The 23232-nt window shown below is 43.8% G+C and overlaps 1 protein-coding gene across 1 annotated transcript in view; it reads right to left on the bottom strand.

The window, feature by feature from the left end:
* Positions 1–23232, bottom strand: part of CFAP299 (cilia and flagella associated protein 299) — a 70868-nt gene that overhangs the window by 2175 nt on the left and 45461 nt on the right. The window contains exon 3 of the mRNA XM_006021901.2: positions 3886–4015. Within this exon, the coding sequence (XP_006021963.1) occupies positions 3886–4015 (130 nt within the window). The remainder of the gene's footprint in view (positions 1–3885; positions 4016–23232) is intronic.

Raw genomic sequence — 23232 nt, 5'->3', positions numbered from 1 at the left:
GGTATGGATTATGGGGGATTTTGCTTTTCTCTGTAGTTGGGAATTTGACCCTTTTCCTTGGTACTTTAAAAACCCTTGCACTGGCTGCCATGGTCCCCTGATTTACCTGTGGCATGTTACACCTTGTGGCTGTGTAGCAGGGTTGACAGCATAGTTTTACTAATATGTTAGACGAGAATTTGTATGGGATGGTTTGGGGAGGGATGATCCTACTTCTGGCAGGGGGTTGGACTATATAACCTCTAGAGATTCCTTCCAGCCCTACTTTTCTATGATTTTATGACACCACTGGGGATTTAATAGTGATTTTCAAAAGTGGTCTCAGGAATCTGTATTTTTTCCCTTTTATCACTGGACCAGGTTTGCTGAGTCAGAGGTTCCATCACCCTCTGCTTTGTGTATAAGCACATAAAGTCATACTCTTCTGATTGGGAAATTTGCAGCCTAATGCAGTGAAACGCCCAATTGCTTTGGACCTTCAGTGCCTAATTCTCTTAGGCTCCTTGGAAGTCTGTACCCTTAACTTTGCAATACAGTTGTCTGTTCAGTCTTAACATCACACTAAGAGAGAACTGGTAGCAATTAATGTATCCTAAATCCAACTTTGGATGGTTCGGGTGATTTTTTTCCCTCCATTTATTTTGATTTAGAAAAAAAAAAATGTTTCACTGAATGATTTTTGAATAACATTTCAGTTTTAGAGAATAAGGAACCCTATCCTTCTCCCAGTGGAGCTGTTGCCAAACATCTTATTAGCTTTAATAGAATTATCAAACCTTTTTATTAGGAAAAAGCAGAGCATGTATATGTCTTGTTGATAATATGCAAGTGATATTTGTTTTCACTGATAAACTATGGTTTATAACAATGTCACCTGATTACATTTTTGTCATTCATAACAATAAATCCCCCCTCACTTTTCCCAGTGCTTTACTCCAGCATCAGTATTTTCTTGTTTAATTGCAAATACTTCTGTGCCCTGGACAAAGCCATTTTGCTATGCACATGACATATATATCCACCAGAGGGAGCACATATGGATACATTTCTTTTGCATGTATGTTTAAATACATTAATTATATTTAAACCAGTGTTTAAGCCTCACACTGTCAGAATCACTTTGGTCTTCAAGGCCACAATCCTTTGGTGGGGTTTCTTTCCATGAGGATTTTGAGACACTTATGACTCCCCCTTTTCTTTGGTTGCACACTTGCCAGGCCACATGAGGTGCTTTACTTTTTCCAGTACAATCAGAACCTTTTATTAGCATTGGGCTGTTTATGGCTCTTTGTTGACACAAGCAAAACAGCAAGCCAAATTACACACACAAAGTAGTAATTTTTAAGCATGTGTGAATGTATGCACATGCACACACACACAAACGCATGCACAGATTTTATTCCATATTAGATATTTTGTTTGATAGGTAGCCTAAATTCAGTATCAATCAATCAATTTGTCTTTATGCTTTATGTAGACAATTAAAGTAAGATCCATTTGTATTATGGCTCTATAAAACATAATGCAAGAGCAGGAAGCATTTGCCTGGATTTACCTTTTGGATTTCAGACAGATCAATTGGGTCAACATTTTCAAGCTTAACTACTTGCAGTCATGTACAGAAAACCATGTATAAGTACAGAAATGAATGCCCTGTCTTTCAGAGGTGCTGAACTGCTAACCTTCTCATTGTTTTCACACAAATAATAACAACATCACAACTACTATAGTTCCAGACTCTGAGCTCTTGTTTGTTTAACAGGGTGTGGGATCGTGACCTGCTCTCTGAGTGCTTCTGTAAAGGGACCCTGCTACACAGTGTTGGCAGGGAGGCAGACTGCAGAAAGACACAGGAGTTTGTGATTTTAACTGTCCAAGCATTGTAGATTTGGTGATGACAATTTAACTTGCCAGACTCTCAGATTTTATGACACTGACATATTGCACCTCTTGTTCAGAAGGAATGTCACAAAAAATGTTCTTACCCATGATGAGGTACCCACTTCAGAAATGAAAATTTAATTTTTAACCGGGGACCAATTGGGACCCAGAAAACCAAGTCATATATTACTTACAATTTTAACTAGGAGCAACTCTTCATATTGCCACATTCTTGTGATATTCTCTGGGCAAAATACCCTATAACCCTTCCCACACTTAAATTGATCTATCCCATAATCTGTCACTCCTCCAATCCTTTAGTCATCCCATATCCAAATCTACCAGCCCTTCTAGAATCTCTTAGTTCCTACCTACGTCCCATTGGGTGCGTCTGCACATGCATTTTAATGCACATTAGCCTATTTTAATGTACATTAAAGCATCATTAAAATGTGCTATTTAGTTAATGTGTATTAATATAGGCTAATGCGCATTAAGCATCACTTAAAATCCATGGGCACCTATACACAAGCATGGAAGCTGCTCCAATGTGCTAGAATTCCAGTGTGTTGGAGCAGATTCAATTAATCAAGTCTGCTGAAGTGTGGCAATTGCTGTGGTCCATCAGCCTCCTGCATCTCATGCATCAGTGTCCCCGCACTTAAAAACAGCAGCAGGGGTGCCTGAACTAAAGCTCATTAAACAAGCTTTAGTTCAAGCACCCTCATCGCCATTTTTAAGCGTGGGGACACTGATACACGAGACGCGTCGGTGCTTTAATTAGAGAGACTCTTGGAGCCGCTCTAATTAAAGCACACCCCACCCCCCGAGCATGTGTAAAAGCTCCTCATGCTCTTTAGTTAATGTACGTTAAAACAAGCTAATGCACATTTCCCAAGTACCTCGCAATGGAGGTACTAGATTTATTGTGCATTAACTAAAGTGCATTAACTAAAGCACACCCATTCAGTCCCATTAGGTGTCCTCTGACTCAGCACTTCACTCAGACTCCTCTGGAGGCAGCAGCATTAGGCTGGAGACTGACCTGAGGCCTATGCTAGCTGGAATGGAAACAGACAGATCCTGTAGTCTCTGACTATAGGGGGCTTGGGTGGATGGAAGGCCTTTGGTGGTAGATGGAGTGATAAATTGGGAAATGGGTACCTTGGTTCACAGAGTAAATAGACCTCCCCTGGTAATTTGGGGCCTCCACAGCTAGTGTGTGGGACTGCCTTGTAGGGGTTTGAGGCTCCTTCCCAATAACTGCCCTTTTGGCTAGGGGTTCAGGCAAGGAAAGAAGGCATTAGTCAGAGAGAAGGCAGTTGTACAGTTTTCACTCAGTGCAGAAGCAGGAGTTTGGGCTAAGCTTCTTTTCATCTCCTCATGTGATGCTGAAGTGCTGGATAGAAAGGCAAGAAGACAGGGAGGTTTATGTGTTGCTTTTCCAAGCAGAGATTGAGGTAGATGTGGGGAGAATACAAGATGGGAGGTTCTCTTGAAGTTGCCGTAGCCATATAAATAGCTAAAGGGGACTGCATATTTTAGTGGACAGACCAGATTTTAGGATGTTTAAGTAGAGTTACAAAACAATTTTTTGCTACTTCTTCAATTCCAAGTTACACCCCTGCACTACTATGCTTAGGGCTGGTAAGGGAACATTACCTAGCAAGCATGTATGTGAGAGTGTGAATCTGTAAGCCTCTCATTCCAGCTTCCTTCTGAAGAAGGGGTCTTGCTGCATAGTCCTATTGGTCTTTTTATAGCTTCCTTCACAAAAGCAGAGGCTAGACACTTGCAGTTATAAATGAGGCTTGGTCAGTTTTATTCTTTACAGGGTGCAGAGGCGAGCTGTGCTAATAAAAAAAGACTATTACTTAGAGAGCAGGAGTGAATATTAAATAGAAGACGCGTACTTATACACAGGAAGTTTGCAACTGGACTTCAACAGAGTTAGAATCAAGTGGCCTTGCATAAAGGAAACTTTAAACATTGAAAAAAAATTACCTTAGGATCCACATTTATTATTTTCCTGTCACATTTATTCTTGAAGAGCAATCCACAGGCATTTTCTGCAATCACTTGGTAATTTGGGCTGGAATTTGAAGTGCTGATATTTCTATCCCAGTTATAAAAGCTGTGAAAAAGTAAAACAGAAGCGTTAATGGATGTCATCCTTCCAAATGAAAGGCCAGATTCCAACCAATGCCAAAATGTTCTGTCTTCCATGAATACCCACACTGAAACCAGGGAGATCCACTGGGAGGTGGCAGCTATAGCAAGATCATCAGAAACTGATCCTATATGTTTGTTTTGAAAGGGGAAAAAAGGGGAAGGGGTAAGAACGAATTAAATATTCATTTCTGAAGTGGGTACCTCATCATGGGTAAGAACATTTTTTGCGACATTCCTTCTGAACAAGAGGTGCAATATGTCAGTGCCATAAAATCTGAGAGTCTGGCAAGTTAAACTGTCATCACCAAATCCACAATGCTTGGTCAGTTAAAATCACAAACTCCCGTGTCTTTCTGCAGTCTGCCTCCCTGCCAACACTGTGTAGCAGGGTCCCTTTACAGAAGCAGTCAGAGAGCAGGTCACGATCCCACACCCTGTCAAACAAACAAGAGCTCAGAGTCTGAAACTACAGTAGTTGTGATGTTGTTATTATTTGTGTGAAGGGGGACGGGGAGAGCCTGTGGTAAACTAAGGCCTTCTACAGGCACTCTCCTGGGAAAGTCACTACTATTCAGACTTCTTCTCCCAGAGTAAAAAAACCTCTGACGTGTTTTAGTTCAAAAACGTACTGCTGCTATTTTTTTCAGCACTGATACACATTTCACCGTTTATACAATTGCATGCGCCACAGTGCTGGGTGCTTTTAAAAATGCCCCGTGCTACAGCGCAAGCATGTGTACAAATGCCCAGGGAGGCTGTAGGGCAGGTTGAAATGTATGCTAAGCTTCCTCCTATTTCCACCCCTTTCCCCCATCGCACCTCCCTGCCAGCTGCACAGTGCCAGCACTGCAAGCTCTCCAGTTTTCAGAGCCTTAGCATTTGACTGATGTACACATGGTTCTGGACAAATTTCTCAACCAGGACAGCAAAACAGGGAAAATTTTCCCAGATTATTTGAATGTGTCTACACAGCCTAAAGTTGGGGCCTTGGGGTACTAGCATACTAAGTATTACTGCTGTGAAAAGCTTCAGGGATAGGGTTACAACTACTGAGTAGTGGCAGAGCTTTAAAACTACTAATGTGACAGAAACAGCTCTGCAGACCACCTCAAAGTGCCCCATGGAGCATCACAGATCTGTGGACCACAAGTGAGAACCAAGAATTTTCCCTGTGTACCTCACTGTCACTTTTTATTGAATTGTTGCTTTCTTTTTCTCTTTTTAATGTATCTTTGGTGGTAGTGAGCTCTCATGTGGCTTCTTCTGTGCCAAACAGATAGATAGCAAATAAGAAAAGTGCGTAACAGAAAATCAGTGGACAAGATGAGAAACACAGGCTGGAAAACTAACCCAGCTCACTGAAGAGCCATATGTTTCAACTGGGGCTAAGTTCTAGAGCTAAATATTCTCTGGGTGTGTCTACACGTGTATTTACAATGGCTTAAATTTACTGTGCAGTAGGTTACTGCACAGTACTGTAAGCAGGAATAGGCTGGCATCTACATGTGCAGATGACCTGGGACTAAATTTAGTCCCAGGTCAGAACAGCCTGCCAGGTGGTCCTGTGGCCACTGGGGGGAAGCTCCAGCCTCTGGCCACATGGCTGCCAGCCAGTGGGCTAACTTTAGTCCCAAGTTGAAGCCAGAGCCAGCTGGCAGCACTCGGGACTAACTTTAGACCTAAGTTGAAGCCAGGAGAGATGGCCATCTAGGCCCCCCATCTGGCACCCACGCAGCAGCCATTGCATGGAGTGGGTGCATTGCGGTTTGGCAGGGTGCCATACGCTGTCTAGGACTTGCGGTGGTTCCACCTGTCAGCTAGAGCTGGGAACCACTCAGCCCCAGCAGCCCCAGGTCCCAGACAGCACACAGTGCCTTGCCTAGCCATGGTGCACCTGCACCCTGGGGTAGCTTCTGTGCGGGTGCCAGGTGGGGGGGGGGACAATCCCCTATGACCCCCACTGCCTCGTGCTGTGCGGGGGGCTCTTCTATGAGCCCCCAGAGACCCTGATCACCATTGGTCCCACAGCTCCCCCTGCCAAGGGAGAGGCAGACACAGCCAGAGGTGCCACAGGAGAACCTGCAGCCACCTGGCTGTGCCTGCCTCTCCCCGGCCAATCCGAATCCCCATATCAGCGATGAAACTGTGTTGAAACTCCGAAACAGATTCGGCCAAATCGAAATGGAACAGTGATCCGAAACACCGGAACAAATCACTGTCCCTCTGAAATGGCTGAATCTGAAATGGAAATGAAACATAGCCATTTCACACAGCCCTACTAAACAGGCCCAAAAAATACACCCAGAATCCCTCTGTCACCTCCGCAGCCTGTTGCATACCAGTAATGTGGCTCTGCCCCCCACATGAAGTCAGACCAGGTTTCCTATGAGGATCTGCATATACATTTTTGGAAGATCCCAGGACTCATGACAAGAACACTCAGCTCCAGTCTTGAGTGGGGGCTAATTAGCATGTGGATCCTTCGTGGGTAGTATCTAGAGTACACGCACATACTGAGCAGTGCTTAGCTGTGGGGTCACCGTGACTTGAAACACTGTTGATTCTGCTTGGACCCAGCCTAATGAACTATATGGTAAATCATAAGCCTTTTGACTTTGGACTAATATTATGCAAATATGAAAGTGCTGCTTTAAAGTGAATCTATGGAGTACCTATGCTAAAATTTATAGCAGTTTCAAAAAGGTTAAATACATCAATTCTGGATGAAGTATGTCTATGGATACTGTATGCAAATTATAGTATGTTTATTTCAAAGTCAGTGGGTGTGTCTACACATTTGTTAATCCACCATAATTACAGCACATTAAGTTTAGTATCTGTAATGACAGGTACTACCTTAATGCACTCTAATTGGCTCTACTGGCTATTAGTGCAGATTAATTTTTTTTGCAGTCCTAGTGCATATTAAAGTAAATCTACTGTGCATTAGCATGGGCTTTGCCTGTCATGCTAATGTACAGTAGAATTAGTCTTCTGCACATTAAGCATCTTGTGTAAATGTGCCCAGTGTTTTTAAATTTGGTTCTCACTTCCATGTGCTCAGACGGAGCAGAATCTGATGTTGGGGCAGTGCGGGGGGAAGGGGGTGATGGAAGGGGTAGCAGCTGCAGGCAGAAGAAGTTGAGGGGGCAGAGGGCAAGGGGTCTACTTGCCCCTCAGATTTATTTTCCCTGCTGTAGCAGTGGGAAAGGGAAAAATTCAAGTGAAACCTCTAATAATTAGATTTTTTACCTGGAAAATTATAACAACTTTATAAATTTTCCATATATAGAAGCTAATTGTTGGGGGACCATCTTATATTCAAGTAAATATGTTGCATATCAGCCACCACAAAGGTAGAACTTGTTATCTATGTAATGAATATGATGTATTAATGATAAATATTAATGATACATTCACTTCACTATTTTGCCCATCAAAATACTATTAGAAAGGTTAGTATCTCACATCGACTATGAACTCAGTTATTCATAGCAAATAGTTTTTCAGCTAAATTTAGTGCTTTTTTCTGTTTCCATCTTGTCCAACAAAGAGATTGCAGTTTCCACAATATGAACACAGTTCACATTTATTTAAACACATGTTTTCAGCCAGGATATTTCAGGCTCAGATTGCTTGAGAACTGCGCACTGTGACAGCTGAGTATACCTGCACATTCCTATTTGACCGATTACCTAAGTAACATATTGTTATTTGTGTTTTCAGATTGGGTGACTATCTTCTATTTAAAAAAAAAGCAGGAGAGAAGAAAGAAACCACTTTGGTTTTGATTCTTTCAGTATAGGTACCATGAGTTAAAAGATGAGGGAAATACAGGAAATGTTTACGATTATGGTCTCTTGTCTTTCATAAGTCATCTCTTATGTCTTTCATAAGTCTTTTGGGTGGACATGTAGACTCCTGGTTTAAAATGCACTGGTGTAACTAGGGTAAGGTGACTGAGGTAGCCATCCTGAGTGCTGACTTAGGGGGAGGGAAGGAATGGCTACTGCCATAGTCATGTGATTGTGCCAAAGGTGTAGTGGCAACTGGAAGTCACTGCTGCCCCTGTTTGTGGCAGCTACCCCTGATGCCTGGACACATCATTACACCTTTGTTAAAATGTGCCTTGCTCCTTTTTCAACTTAGACTGCAAAATGTTGGGCCTGATTCTCAGTTACATTGCTTGGTCATCAGAGCCGACCTAAGCAAAGTGCGGGGCCCAGGACAAGTCAGCCCATGTGGGGACCCACCACTGCTCTGATTCCATGCACCCAAAGAAGCTGCCGCCACCATCTGCAATGGCGGTGTCAGCGGTGGGAGGTGGGGGTGTGTAGCAAGTGGCTGGACGTGAAGCCGGTGGCAGTGGCACAGAGTCACCGCAGCCACTCTGCCCAGCTCTGCAGGGCCCCCCCAAAGTGTGGGGCCCAGGGTAGTCACCCTGATTCGCACCCCACCCCCCGGGACAGCCCTGTTGGTCATATGAATGATCCTTAAAATGGCAGTAAATAGAATGTGGACTTTACACCTGAATGTACAAACCTACAAAAGACGTCTCATGGAAGTTTGCCACTGAAATCAACTGGACCAGGATTTCACCAAAACAATCTAAAATGGGACCACTGAGAGGACTTTTGAGGACTCTACAAATAGAAGGTGCACCTGGATCTTTAGTGTACCTTACTCACAGAAACCTCCACAGAAAATGAATACAGACAAGACTGCAAGTGTGATCAAATCAAATCAACCTTAATATCTGCTTAGCTTCGATTAAGTTAATTAATTATCTACCTATGATTATCGAATGCTCCTTGGTGGTCATTTTAAGTATTATGGGAAGTAAAACTTGTTGTATGTGTTGTTTAAAACTTAAAAAAATGATAATAAGCACTTTTGATGGACTGTTTAATGAAAATGTGTTTTCTTTGTTCACTTTTCTCTACCCATCTGCATTGCTTTATTCCCACAGATTTGTTTTATTCCACCATGATGTAATTCAGTAACTAGACACATCATACAAGTGAAGATGGCTTAACCGGAAACCCATTACCAGATAAAACAGGAGTTGCCCTCCATTACTTCTGGGGGAAAAAAACAGTGTCCCGCTGTGAAGATTTCTCCATGATCATTAAAAATAAATTAGTCTTCTGAGGGAGGAAACAGTTAATTAGCTTCAGGATAATGGTTTCCTGCACTTTGCTAAGCTGTCTAGTATGTGCAATGTGCCAGAATGTCTATGAGATTCCAGCCATGCTCCTGAAAGCCTTCATTTTTAAAGATAAAGGGAGTCCACAATAACAAATGAATAAAGGATGAGGATTTCATTCAAGATTTCATGCATATACTGCATATTATATATACACAGTAAGTTAGAGTACAATCTGTTCTACAATTTGAATTAGTTTTTACCATTTGCTAAATTCCTAGATAAGTGAGCCTGGAAATTCACCTGTGGTGTTAAGCCTGAATCTAATCCAATTCTGTAACAGAGCAGAAATCCCTCTTTCTAGTTTACAAACTGTTTATTAGGACTGTGCAAGTAGGCAGCTATTTGATCTGGCTTTGGATCCGGCCGCTTTGGATGCCAGCGATCCGATCTGGAGCTCCAGACCACGTTCCCGCTTCCATCTGGCTGAAGCGGCTCCAAGGCTTCAGAGCCACCTTGGCGATCTGGCCATACGGTATAACGGGGAATCAATGAAGTATCTATCACATTGTTGTTTTTTGTCTGATTTGGATGAAACTGGCAGGGATGTTAGCTTCTGCTGAGAGCATAAAGCCCACCAAGTGTCAAGAAGATCGGTGCAGGGGTTTGGGGGGAAATGAAGCTTAAATTCTTGAAAGCAAAACTCATGCCACGTGTATGCATTACACCACATGGGGGTGAAAACTGCAGGGGTGGTAGCCCCTGGTGAGGCCACAAAGCCTGCCAAGTTTCAAGAAGATAGGTGCAGGGGTTTGGGGGGAACTGCATCTCAAGCAGCTGACAGGCAAAACTCATGACTCATAATGACCTTAATTAGCAAGGATTAACATCTACAAAACCACAGCTAAGGAGAGGAAATAATCAATAATCAATTACAGACTGCCCCAAGACAGACAGTCAGTTGCATAAGCACCTATGTCACAAGTTTTGCCTGTCAGCAGCCAGAGGTGCAGGGCCCCAGAACCCAGAAGCCCTGCACATATCTCCTTGACAGCTGGCAGGCTTCGTGACCTCAGCAGGGGCCAACACCCCTGCAGCTTTCATCCTGCTGCGCCTTAACACACACAGGGTCACCTATGTCACAAGATTTGGTTGTCAGCAGCTTGAGGTGCAGTTCCCCCCAAACCCCTGCACCTAGCTTCTTGAAACTTGGCAGACTTTGTGGCCTCACCAGGGGCTACCATCCCTGCAGTTTTCACCCCCCTGTGATATAAGGCATACATGTGACATGAGTTTTGCTTTCAAGAATTTGGGGGTCAGTTCTGCCCAAACCCCTAAACCGATCTTCTTGAAACTTAGCAGGTTTCATGCTCTCAGCAGAAGCTACTATCCCTGCAAGTTTCATTCAAATCAGACAAAAAACAACAAAGTTATAGATATTTCATTCATTCCCCATTATACCCTATGGCCAGATCTCCAAGGCAGTTCCAAAGCTTTTCCAAAGTAGTTTGGAAGCTCGGAAACCCTAACATCCAGCACTTTGATCTGGACCTGCTGCTTCGGATGCCAGAGTGTCCAAAGCTTCTCTGGATCCGAAGCACAGTCCTTGCAGAGCTCTACTGTATATTATATCCAAAGATGTAGCCTGTAGGAATTCTTGATCCTGTATTCCTTGTTTTCACTTTGTATTTTGGATGTGGAAGAAGTGCAGAATCAAATCTGAAATTTCAATTTAAAAATCGTCAAGTGGCTGTGTGGTAATTATTGTAAAAATGTTGATGTTGTAAGGGCAGGAGCTGCATTTAACAGAGTAGAAAGGGAAATTTCAGTCAGTGAGTTATCCCTTTCCTCTCCAGTTTGATTACAAGAAAGATGAGCAGAAGTGGCTAGCTAGTGAATGAACAATAAGTTTGAGGAACAGGCTTGCAGTGAAGAATATGGAGGAGAAACAGGAAGAAACAGAAGGTGACATGGCATGGCATGGAAGAAGAAATGAGCAGCTAGCTGACAAGAGTAGGAGAGGACACAGTAGAAATAGTCAGGGTTGAAGCCAAAGGCAGAATGAGGATCATAAACCGGAGACTTGAGGGAAAACAGAAGGCAGAATGATCTGCAGACAGGCAAAATGAAAGGGAGATGACCTGAGGTTTTCACCAATCCTAAGGGGAGACAAATTTATATGACTGGAGTCTTCCTGTAAAGAAAAAACAGCAGGCCTGTCACCAGATCTGATCCAGAAAATAGAAGAGTGTGCTGTCTGGCAAAAGCTAAAACATGAGATATGAAACCGAGGCTATTAAGAATACTAAAGAAAGTGTGGAATAGTTCAGTAGTTGATCTTCATGTTTGGACAAATAGCATGACCGTATTACTGCTTGAACAGATCAGCAATGACAATACCATTGGGAACTCAAGTGATCTTCAGTAGAATTCTTCTGATGCCTAGAGAAGAAAGTTGAAATTGTGAGAAGAAAATGAAGATTGAACAATTGGTGCCATGGGAAAAAATGGATGTTCAACTACTGGAAAGTATTCACAGAAAGAGGACTCTTTTCAATGAACATTCATTATCTGAGTACCTGAGATCCTAGCTTTCTGAGATCAAGACTGGCACAACTGATTAGAAGTGCTTAAATAGAGAAATGACAGGAGACATTTAGGAGAGGCATAAGTAATCACCACACTGTATTTTAGGATACAGAAAGAGCAGAATCAGGTAAATGAGTATATGGCAATACATAAGGAAATAATGGTAAGTAGGAGACCAGCTACATGTGCAAAGTAGCTGTCATGTAATAAAAAGCTCCAACCAGCCATAATGTTAGACCTCAAAAATGTGTATTAACTTTACAGCTAGTTGCTACTGAGCTTTAATTTGCATCTGTAGCAGGGTCTCCCTTGTGGCTGGGAGCCCCATCGGCTGACATGGCTCCCAGCTGCAGGTGCACACCATGCCCAGTATAAACCCCCAGGCCCTGGGTATCACAGCTGCCATGATCCCTAGGGCTCTGGGGTGAGCGAAATCCTGGGGCCAGAGGATTGCTACAAAGTGATCTCCCCCACTCCAGGGGTACGGGAATCCCCAGGGCCAGAGGATTGCTGCAGCGGCTATTCCCCCTGCCCTTGGTGTGATCTTTCAGTCCTGGGGGTTTCTTGCACTCCTGGGGTGGGGAGATCACTGCACTGGCAATAAGACGCAATGAAATCTAATGTGCAATCCCACAGTTGCACCTCCTGCTATCCACGTGTGGTATGACTGGAGGCATGATTGTGTGAATATTATTTTAGATCCCATCGTGCCTTTGCCTGCATATGTAGAGGGGGCCTAAGAGTCTAAAATCCATTAGACTAACAAAAGTTATGCTACTTCAATTTAAACTGTGAGGGTATTATAGAAGAGCTAGTCATAGAAAATAAGTCTGGATTGAACTACGGTAAATTGTTCCAGTGTAAAAAAATGAAAAGATAAATAAAAGAAGATCACCAATGAAAGTTCTTGAATGAGGAAGGACCAACACCAAACTAAAGCATTAGGAGACAACCCTTTTTAGCAGGTGTGGCACAAATTAGGCTGGTACCCTTCCCAAATGCCACTCTGAACCCACCTCTCCTGCGCAGTCTGTTGCTCTGCTTTCTGTTCCATGTCCTGTGCTCCCTGCCAAATTTGATTTCTACTTCCTGCCCTATCTGTCATTGTATTGCCTGTTCCCTCTGCAATCTGCCATGTGCCACACAGAGAGGCTGCCTGTACCACTTGTAATGACACATGAACTAAGGTTAGTGAAGTTTGAACTAGTTAGTGAAGACAACTAGAGTGAGAACCTTGGAATTTCAGTTGAGGCTGCAAAAGCAATATAAAAGTTGTATCCCGAGAGAGGAGGAAAACCTTGTAGGGAAGGGAGATAAAACTGTTTTAGAAGACAAGAAATGTAGAGATAAAAGAGTTGCCAAAATTCAAGCTGAGTTAGACTTTGTTAAAGCTATATAAACAAAAAGAGGACCATGGAGGAAAAAGATGTGTGACTGCTATGCAATGAGGATGAGGTAGAGTTTAACGATAATTTACTTATGAATTGAAAACTATGTGCAACAGTTGCTGCACTTTTCAGTAATGAGGATGTTATTAACCATAGGAACAAAACAGGACAGGTAATGGAAATGAGAGCAGGACAATAAGAATTGTTACAGCAGAGGCTGACACAAAATTTAAACAGCTTAATTCACCCAAGTTGGGGTGACAGCATAAGCTTCATCTCAGGTTACTAATAGAACAGGCTCATGAATTTTCAGGTCCAGTAGCAAATATTTTAAAATAAATCTATCAGCTTAGGGATGGCACTTTATTATTATGAAATAGAAAATGTAGTACCTGTACTGAAGAATGGGACAAAAATGTGATTTGGCCAATTATTGACCTGCTTGTCTGACCTCAGGTGTATGCAAAGTTTTAGAACAAATTTTGAAGGAAAAAATAAAGGCATGGAGATAAACAGTAACAGAATAGAATGCACCATGGGTTTATCAAAGCTAGATTTTCCAAACGAATCCACTAGCTTTTCTCAATAAGATAACTGATTTTCTAGACAAGGGACATATTATAGGTCTGATCTGTATGAACACTAATAAAGCACTTGATAAAGTACCACATAAAATTATTAGTTAAGACAAGGAAGAGGGCTTATGGCTAGAAACTGGTTTGCTTTTGGGAATTGGCTTGTAGGCAAAGTAGATATGTATTCAGGGCCATCCCTAGCGGGGAGCGAATCGGGGTGACTGCCCCAGGCCCTGTGTTTGGGGGGGCCCCATGGAATGGGGCAGAGCACAAGCAGTATGGAGCTGGGTGGAGTGGCGGCTCCACATCCAGCTGCTCGCTACCCCCTGCACCTGCCACTGATGCTGCTGCTGCTGATGGTGGTGGCAGCTTCTTCGGGTTCAGGACCCAGATGGGGGCAGGGGTGGGGCCCTGCATGGGCTGATTTGCCCCGGGTCCCACACCCTGCTTGGGTCAGCTCTGTATGTATTAGAAAAATGTTCCAGGGCAATAGGCAAGTGTTAATTGATTTCTAAAAAGACTGTTTGTGAAAGTTTCCTCAAGGGCCACTGTGTCTTACATGCAAGCAGCAAGCAGACACACAGGCTGGGAAATTAAAGACATGTACCACACTGTTTCATAACATGAGATAAAGTGGCACCAGGTCACAGTGCCTAGCTACAGAACCCTTGGGATTTCCAGTTATGGGGAACAGACCAAATTAGGAGGACAAAGTCTAAATTAGGATGTGCACATGTGATGGGTTTGTGAAACAAAGAAATATACTGACAGGACAGAATGTGGATAGTATGACAACCACAGAGAGACCAATCAGCAATGCCCAAAGATGAAGAGTCATCACAGAGGGGAAAAGATAAAAAAGGAATGATTTCAGAGCAGCAAAGGCTCCCCAGGAGGGGAACCCGAGGCCACCATGGACAGAGGGCACACCACCAGCCCGTCTCACCCACCCCACTGGGAGGGGGGGTAGGCCTTAGCTTCTGACCTCCAGGCTGCTGACATCTGAAATTCAAGAGAACACCTCAGAGTGAAGCTTGCATACTGGCCAGACATATCTTGACTCTGTGCAGCTCTAGGACTGGTGGATATAGAATTGTTTGCATTCTTATCTGCTACCACTGTGTATCAATAAAATTTGCCTATTATTGAATGGAGAGGTTGTGGTCAGTCTGAGGGTTTGGGTCTGCTCAGAACAAGATATCTGGGTCATAAATCCAGTGCTAACAAAAGTGCTAACAAAAGTGATTAGTACAAATCAAAGTGATTAGTACAAATACTGTGAAGGCAGTAAAGAACTGGCTACAGTGAAGACAACAATGGGTAGTGTTGAAACGTCGATTTTTTGGGAACAGGAAAGTTTCTAGCAGACTGATCTTGGGACAGACATTAATTAATATCATAGTTTCATTAATGTTCCTCCACAAAGAAGAAATGTCCTCTGTCAAATGATCAGGGGATTGGAGATCCTGGTATTTGAGAGGAGACTAAGTGATCCAGGTTTCTATAACATAGCCATATGAATCCTGAGAGAAGATGTAATGACTCTCTCTCTCAGCACAGAGAGAAAAGAATTATTTGTCTAAAAAAATATTTTGGCAGAAGAACAAAAGAGTAGAAAGTGATCACAAATATATTTAGTCTGGAAACAAGAGGTAGGTTTTCAACTATCAGAGCAGTGAGGTTCTGGAACATCCTCCACATAGGAATAATGGGAGCAAAAACTCTAGTTTTAAGATGGAGATAGATCAGCTTATGAAGTATATGAAGAAACTTCCTATCAGTGCTATGTTCTTTCCTAGCGCTATGCGAAGCTTCGGTTGCTGATTTGATTCAGCGGAGATTTGGCCTGATTCAGTGGCTGAGTCTCCAAATTCGAATCAAATAAGGAGGCCCTTTAATCTCTCTGAATCAAATTGGAATCCTCCAGATCAATTTGGAGAGATTCGATGATTCAAACATAGACACCGCTTTAAAAGTTTTTTCTACATACCTCAAGGTACCAGGCGGCTCGTGAATGCTGAGACGGTGGGGCGGATGGAGTATGCTACAGGAGCGCAGAGGGGTGTCCAGCACATTTGGCAATAGACCCGGAAGTGGACTTCTGGTCTACTTCTGGGTCCACCATGGAGCACACAGGAGACCCTCTCCCCGCCCCCCCCGCTTGGTGACTGGTGCCTCCTGGGTATGGGGGGGCACCCAGGGTCCCCCCATGGCTGATCACTGAGCCAGAGGGTTGTGGGGGCGTCCGCTGCCAAGCACGCAGGGGCCTCCCCTGTGCTCCTATGGGATACTCCATCTGCCCCACCAGCTCAGTGTTCACAAGTCACACCTGGTACCTCGAGGTATGTAGAAAAAACATTTAAAGCAGTGTCTATGGCCGAATCACTGATTCTCTGAATCAGCATCGAATCTTCAGGTTTGGAGTCAGCAGAATTGAATCAAAACAGTGATCTGAATCAATAAATCGAATCACTCTCCCCTGAATCGGGCCGAATCCAAATCTGAATCGAATATGACCCATTTTGCACACCCCTATTCTGTCCCCTGGAGTAAACAATACCTCAGACTGTAGCAAGAACTAACACTTGTGAGTTACTGCAGCCTTCACAGACCAAAAATCTATATTTCATTTGCATAATTGCAGATGGTTTTAAATACTTCAATTATCTTGAGACAAAAACGTGCTTTTGGATGAACGGTGCAGAATGCCAAAAGTTAACATTTGCTGCCTAATTTGTTTCTATTATTTAATTTAGATTAATTACAAACATTCCAGAACAATTTTAATAGTATACAGTAAGGCACTCGGCTATGTGGAGAATGCAGAGACTTACAAGTGGCCACAGTCCAGAAGCAAAAAGAATGCTGATTTTATTTTTAAGGACAAATAGCTGGTAAAAGGTATAACAAGTAGCATGCTGTGTTTGGGAATCTAAAGAGAAGAATGTAAGACAGGTTTATCTCTCATCAGCCACATCTAGTCTGGGCAGATCCTCATCCTGCAGGTGGGCAGAGAGCGAGAAAATACCCTCCCAGACCATGGCAATATTAGCAAAGGTGCTCAAACCCACTGTTTGTTGTTGTCTTGGTACTAGGGTAACAAACATCATTGAAACACCTGACACCTGCACAGAATGTTTCATCCAAGAGTCTCAGGTTGCTTTGCAAACATTTATGAAGTTGTTTGACACCCTTGTAACATAGTAAGGCAAGGATAATTAGAGCTAGTTTTGTAGATGGGTGAACTGAGGTACGGAGAATTTCAAAGCCCAAACTTACCATTTAGCATTTCAATCAGCAAAAGCAGTTGAAGAGAACACAGTGTAAAGGTGCTTGTGTCTGTTTTGGCTCCACCTTTCATCCCATGGGGTTAGATTACACTATACAAGATTTTTTTTCCCTCAGGACAAGGATGGGTTCCTTGATTCAATTCTTTGTTGTTCTTCTCCCACCTACACATACACCAAGACAAAACTGTTCCCTATAGCAGATTGGGAATTCAGTCAAAACCTAATTATAAACAATGATGGCTCAACAACTTTTTCAGTTTGTGGTTCTGTGAATTTGTGATATGAACTATCTGGCTTCACTTCTCCTCTTTGTAATTTAACTACCAACTTTTACAGTTGGTCAGCAGAAGAAGGGCTGCTGACACGGCAGATGGAGGCCAATGAAGGATGTAAGGTATAGAGAAAAGAAAATGAACTGCCATGCCCTTTTCCATAAGAGATGGCTTGCTTTTGATTTCTGCCCTCCAGTAGTAGCATAGTAATAATAATTTTAATAGGGGGGAAAATTGGCATTATTCATGCGCTTGCCAAACACGACAAAGTAGCAACATACTTAGCTCAGATTTGTCCTGTCAGTCCTTTCATAGCTTTCTGGTGCAAACAAGGTCAATGTCTCAGTGGGACATGACACTGTAATGGAGCACATATGCCTGACTCCATGCCAACCACTGTTTTATAATAAGTTGCATGTCACAGCCTTCTGGTTAAACGGGAACACGCTACTTTTTTTCAAGTAAAAGAGGTCTTTTTGAACTTGAAGCAGTCTGGATTGAAATAATAGCATTTGCTGAGTGATTGCCATGCTAGAGTGTGATTTGTCACGGTGCTTTGGAAAACCAAAGCAGTTTAATTTGTCAAGTGGCTACTGTGCATATACAGGTTTTAGCTGTGCTTAGTATTGGTTTGTTATCTACTATTAGGTTAAAAAAATGTTATGGTTATACAAGACTGTGATGTTGTGTGTCCTCACATGATGTGGCTACAGTGTACCCTCACTGCCAAGAAGGCTAACAGCATCCTGGGCTGCTTAGTAGGAGTGTTTGCCAGAAGATTGAGGGAAGTGTTTGTTCCCCTCTGTTCAGCATTGGTGAGGCCATATCTGGAGTGCTGTGCCCAGTTTTGCACCCCCTCACTACAGAAAGGATGTAGACAAATTGGAGAGAGTCCAGCAGAGGACAGCAAAAAAGGTTAGGGGACTGGGGCACATGACTTACGAGGAGAAGCTGAGAGAAGTGAGTTTATATAGTCTGGAGGAAAAAAGACTGAGAGAGGATTTAATAGCAGCCTTCAACTACCTGAAGGGGGTTTCCAAACAGGATGAAGCTAGACTGTTCTCAGTGGTGACAGATGACAGAACAAGGAGCAATGGTTTCAAGTTGCAGCAAGGAAGGTTTATGTTAGATATTAGGGGAAACTGGATTCAGTGTGACCTAGACAAATTGGAGGACTGGACCAACAGAAATCTCATGAGGTTCAAGATGGACAAGTGCAAAGTCCTGCACTTAGCATGGAAGAATCCCATGATCTGGTACAGGCTGGGGGCTGGCTGGCTAAGCAGCAGCTCTGTATTAAGGGACCCGGAGGTTACACTGGACAATAAGCTGAAAATGAGCCAACAGTGTATCCTTGTTGCAAACAAGGATAACAACATACTGGGCTGCATTAGTGGGAGTGTTAGAGGGCTGGAGAACATGACCTATGAGGAGAGGTTGAGGGAAGTGGGCTTATTTAGTTGAGACAAGAGAAAACTAAGGGGGGTTCCATCCCTGGGAGCAGGGATGGAATAAGGCCTCATAACCCTTCTGTACAAGAAAGGGGAGAGGCAAGACGTGAGGAACTGGCACCCAATTACACACCTGAACTTTGATTACAAACTAACGGCCAAAGTCCTGGCTGAGTGCTTTAAGTCTATTATAGGTACAGTGATCCACAAGGACCAGGTGTGTGCAGTGCTAGGGTGACAGATCCATGATGCTCTGATGCAGCTGCATGACGCTCCAGTACCAGTGGGAAAGGGGACAGAATGTCACTGTGCTGAACCTTGACTTGGAGAAGGCCTACCAGTGGGTATCCCATCGCTTCCTACTTGAGACGCTGAAAAAGATGGGAGTCCCTGCAACCTTGGTCACCTGGATAAAGGCACTGTACACCAACATGAGCAGCAGGGTCCTGCTTAAGGGGCCCCTGACAGGCCTGACTGCAGTAGAATTGGGCTTCAGGCAGGGCTGCCTGCTCTCCCCGATCCTGTTTATTCGTGTAATGGAATCATTAGCACAACTACTCAGACAGGACTCCCAGATCAGGGGAGTGGAAATCCCTGGGAGGAACAGGGAGGAGACAAAAGTCCTCACATACATGGATGACCTGAACATCATATGCAGGGACAAAGGGTCAGTGGAAAGAGCACTACAACACACCCAGGTATTTAGAGCAGCAGCAGGGGCCAAGCTCAACGTAAGTAAAAGCACCTGCCTAGTAGTGGGTAAGCTTGAAGACCCATTGCCCATGGAGGTTTCTGTCCCCCAGGAAGGGGTAAAGATCCTTGGGGTGGAGTTTGACCCAGAGGTGACGGGGCAGAGGGCATGGGAAAAGATGGAGGGCAAAGCCAAACAGAGACTGGGACTATGGCAATCACGCTGCCTGTCAATGGTGGAGCAGGTGGCCCTGATGAAGACGGTGCTCCTGCTGATGCTGCTACACACTGCTCAAGTCTTCCCCCCCTCAGAACAAGTAGTTCACAGAATGCAGAGAGCCATGTGTGATTTCTTTCAGAACTCCACATGGGAGAAAGTGGTGAGGGCCAAGCTGTACAAAGCAAAATGGTTCGGAGGTAAAGGAATGCCAGATGTCCTCCTTTCCCTCTGGGCCAAATATATGAGCCAGGTTTGCAAACTGGCAATGGGGGGAGGAATCTAAAACAGCCAGCTTTGCAAGGCAGTTGCTGTGAAAGTGGCAAGTGCCTGCAATGACTAACGGGAGCCTGTGGACCATGTCTTCCCCATGGTTTTACGAGATCCTGAAGTGCTTTAGAGAGAAATACAAGCTGCATGATGCTACCCTAGCGACCCTGGTAAACCACCGCAAGATACGGGAGGTGGTAAGGGCAAGAGACACCATATCAATGGTAGACTTACTACCTGGTAACAGGTTCCAGGCTGTGTGGGAGTAAATCTTCCACAGGGACCTGCAAAAGAAGCACAGAGACCCAAACTGGCAGGCAGCCCACCAGGCACTTCCCATGCAGGCATGAAGAAACAGCATAGGGCAGAGAGGTCCATTGAACTGCCCGAGGCTGACCTGGTGCTGGCAGGCAGAAATGATCGACCATCTCTTCTGGGACTGCCCATATGCCAGGGAGGTGTGGGAGAAAGTCCGTGAGCTCTTCCTGGTGGTGACAGGTATCAGAAACCTGACCAGGGAAGGGGTACTCTACAGGCACCTGACCAGATAGCAAGGGGCCCCAACAGTGCATTTCAACCAGTTTATCTCCTGCTTCAGGTCTGCACTATGGAAAACAAGGAATCTGTTCACAAACAGACACTTAGTCCCGTTTTAATACAGTCCTTGACTGTGGAGTCCAAGTGAAATGTATTGGTACTACAGAAAGACAGAAGAGTATGATGGGAAAGAAATGGCAGACCTCATTTGGTGGAGTCTGGCATAGACTTTTTCAGGAGGAGCTCCTTTGAGGAGGGCAGTGGGTTGGGGTACAGGTATAGGGATACGTGTGTGGTTGCATGGTGCGAACTGTTTAACAGGTTTTTATTGTGCTTTGAGCTGCCAAGTGCACCACTTTTATTTTTTTTGCAAAGAAAAATACCCAAAAAACAAGGGAAGTTTAGGTTAGATATTAGGAAAAACTTTCACACTAGGAGGGTTGTAAAATGCTGGAGCAGGTTATCCAGAGAGGTTGCGAAATCTCCATCTTTGGGGGTTTTTAAGACCTGGCTAGACAAAGCCTTGGCTGGGATGATCTAATTGGGGGATGTCCTGTTTTGAGCAATGGGTTAGACTAGATGACCTCCTGAAGACCCTTCTGACCCTAATTTTCTTTGACTCTATGATGATCCAGAAATTATGTGAGAGACCAGTATTTCTTAGAGTCATATCTTTTATTGGACCAACTACGTAGCTAGGATTAAATTAGACAAAGTTCTGAAGGCAAGACATTCATCAGTTGACAAAGAATGCCTTGTATTCGAAAGCTTGTCTAACTTTATCCCAATTATATAGTTGGTTCAATAAAATATTTTACCCTTAAGAAATTATATCCTCTTGTTAACATTTTTTTCTGAAGTTTGCTTAAAAAAATGGCCTGAACCTCCTTTTCTCTCGTCTGGTGTAAATCAGAAGTCCACTGCATTCAGTTTATAGCACTAGTGACATGATTCTCAAATTAGATGTTTTGAGCTCTTTTAAAGGGTGCAATGCAATATTGGCACTGTTAGGCGTGCAAACACTTAGACATGATTCACAGGATAAATGCAGAGAATTCAAATAGGAAATCATACCATCAAAAACATTCTGATCTGTTGTGATCTTTCTGAGGTTTTCCCGATAGAAAAAAATGCTGTTCACAGATTCACAGAAGTTTAGGGCTGGAAGGGACCTCATGAGATTATTGGGTACGGCCCCCTTGCTCTGAGCAGGAAAGACTGCTGGGGGTCAAATAACTCCAGCAAGTTGTGCATCCAGTCTTCTTCTGAAGATCTCCAGGGTAGGTGCCTGTTATTTTTTCAGTTAAGAAATGACTGAAAGGTAAGAGCTGGCATTTTCTGAAGATTGCCCTGTATCTAAAAAGGTTGAGACCCACTACACTAGTGTAAAATGTATGTAAACAAGAATCTGGCTCATGGTATCAAACTACACTTCATCTGTTTTGGTGGTGGGATGGGATAGCAGTCCTCCCAGTGTATCTGCAGTTATAGAGCAAGATTCAGACACCCTTACTCACCTTGTATATACCTGACTCATAATTAGTCCCATTGAAATCAATGGGATTGCTTCTGCAATGAGCTGATGACTATGGGGCTCAGGAACTGGTCTCTAAATAGGCTTGTTTTATTCAGGAGGTAAAGTGAAGATAAGCTTTAAAAACATTTCAGCCTGGTCCTAGATAACACTTTTCATGACATTCCCTGTAGCCCCTATGCTTACTAGGGCTGTGTGAAACAGCACCATTCTGTTTTGACTTTCATTTTAACATTTTGAAAGGACAGTGGTTTTTTTTCCGAGTTTGGTTTCAATTCAAAATCACTGTTCCATTTCATTTCACTGCAGCTGTTTTGCTGTTTCGATGCTGTTTTGACGTTTCGCCCATAGGCTAATGGGGAAGCACAAAACTGCCTATAATTTTGTCATTTCTTGCCTGGTTCAGATGAACCTTGCAGGGATGGTAGACCCTGCTGAGGCCATGAATCCTGCCAGATGTCAAGGAGAAAGGTGCAGGGGTTTCTGGGAAACTTCACCTCAGGCTGCTGACAAGCAAAACTCGTGACGTGGGTGACACAGTGTGTGTGTTAAGGCACTGGGGCCTCTACTTGACATGGTAGTGTGCCCCAATGAGTCTCCTCCTCCCCTACAGGCTCAGTCCAGTCCACCACTTTAAATGACAACAGGTAATAAAATAACTCAGTGAGAACAAGCACAGTAGCACCAGCAGCATCTCAGGCAGCCAAATTGTATCTGAGCCTTTCTTTCCCCTCCTGCAAGAGCTGCTTCTTCAGCAGCTGCCAGAGAACTCTCCCTGCCAGCCCTGGGGCTTAGATGTGCCCAGGACTCTGCATCTTTCTGGTCAGGTGCTAGGGGTATTTGTCTGCCAGTGCTTTGTCCTTAGACCAGGTCCTTTCCTTTGGGTCAATCTAATCTGGTATGTTTTAGCAGACCAACTGAATAGTTAGAAAAATACATCTTGGCAAGCTTTTGGGTTGAAAACCCCTTTGTCAGGCTGAGGAAGCATCTGCAGTTGGTGTGTGTGCTGTTCTTGGATGGAAGGAACAGTAAAGAAGCCAGAGGCTGGCCTGCAATGCAGGCAAGATAGTCAGTCAGTGAAAAAGGAAATGGAGGCATCAGGGGGTGAGGGACAGGCTGGGGTGGGGGGAGAAGGGGGATGTAGCAGCGCAGGTAAAAGTGGAGCGGTACCTGGGCAGTCAGATGTCCAGCAGCGTGTAGTGTGTCATAAATCCAATGTT

The sequence above is a fragment of the Alligator sinensis genome, unplaced genomic scaffold (assembly GCF_000455745.1).
Source record: "Alligator sinensis unplaced genomic scaffold, ASM45574v1 scaffold652_1, whole genome shotgun sequence".
In the NCBI taxonomy this organism is placed as follows: Eukaryota; Metazoa; Chordata; order Crocodylia; family Alligatoridae; genus Alligator; species Alligator sinensis.
This window is presented reverse-complemented; position numbering and strand designations above follow the sequence as displayed.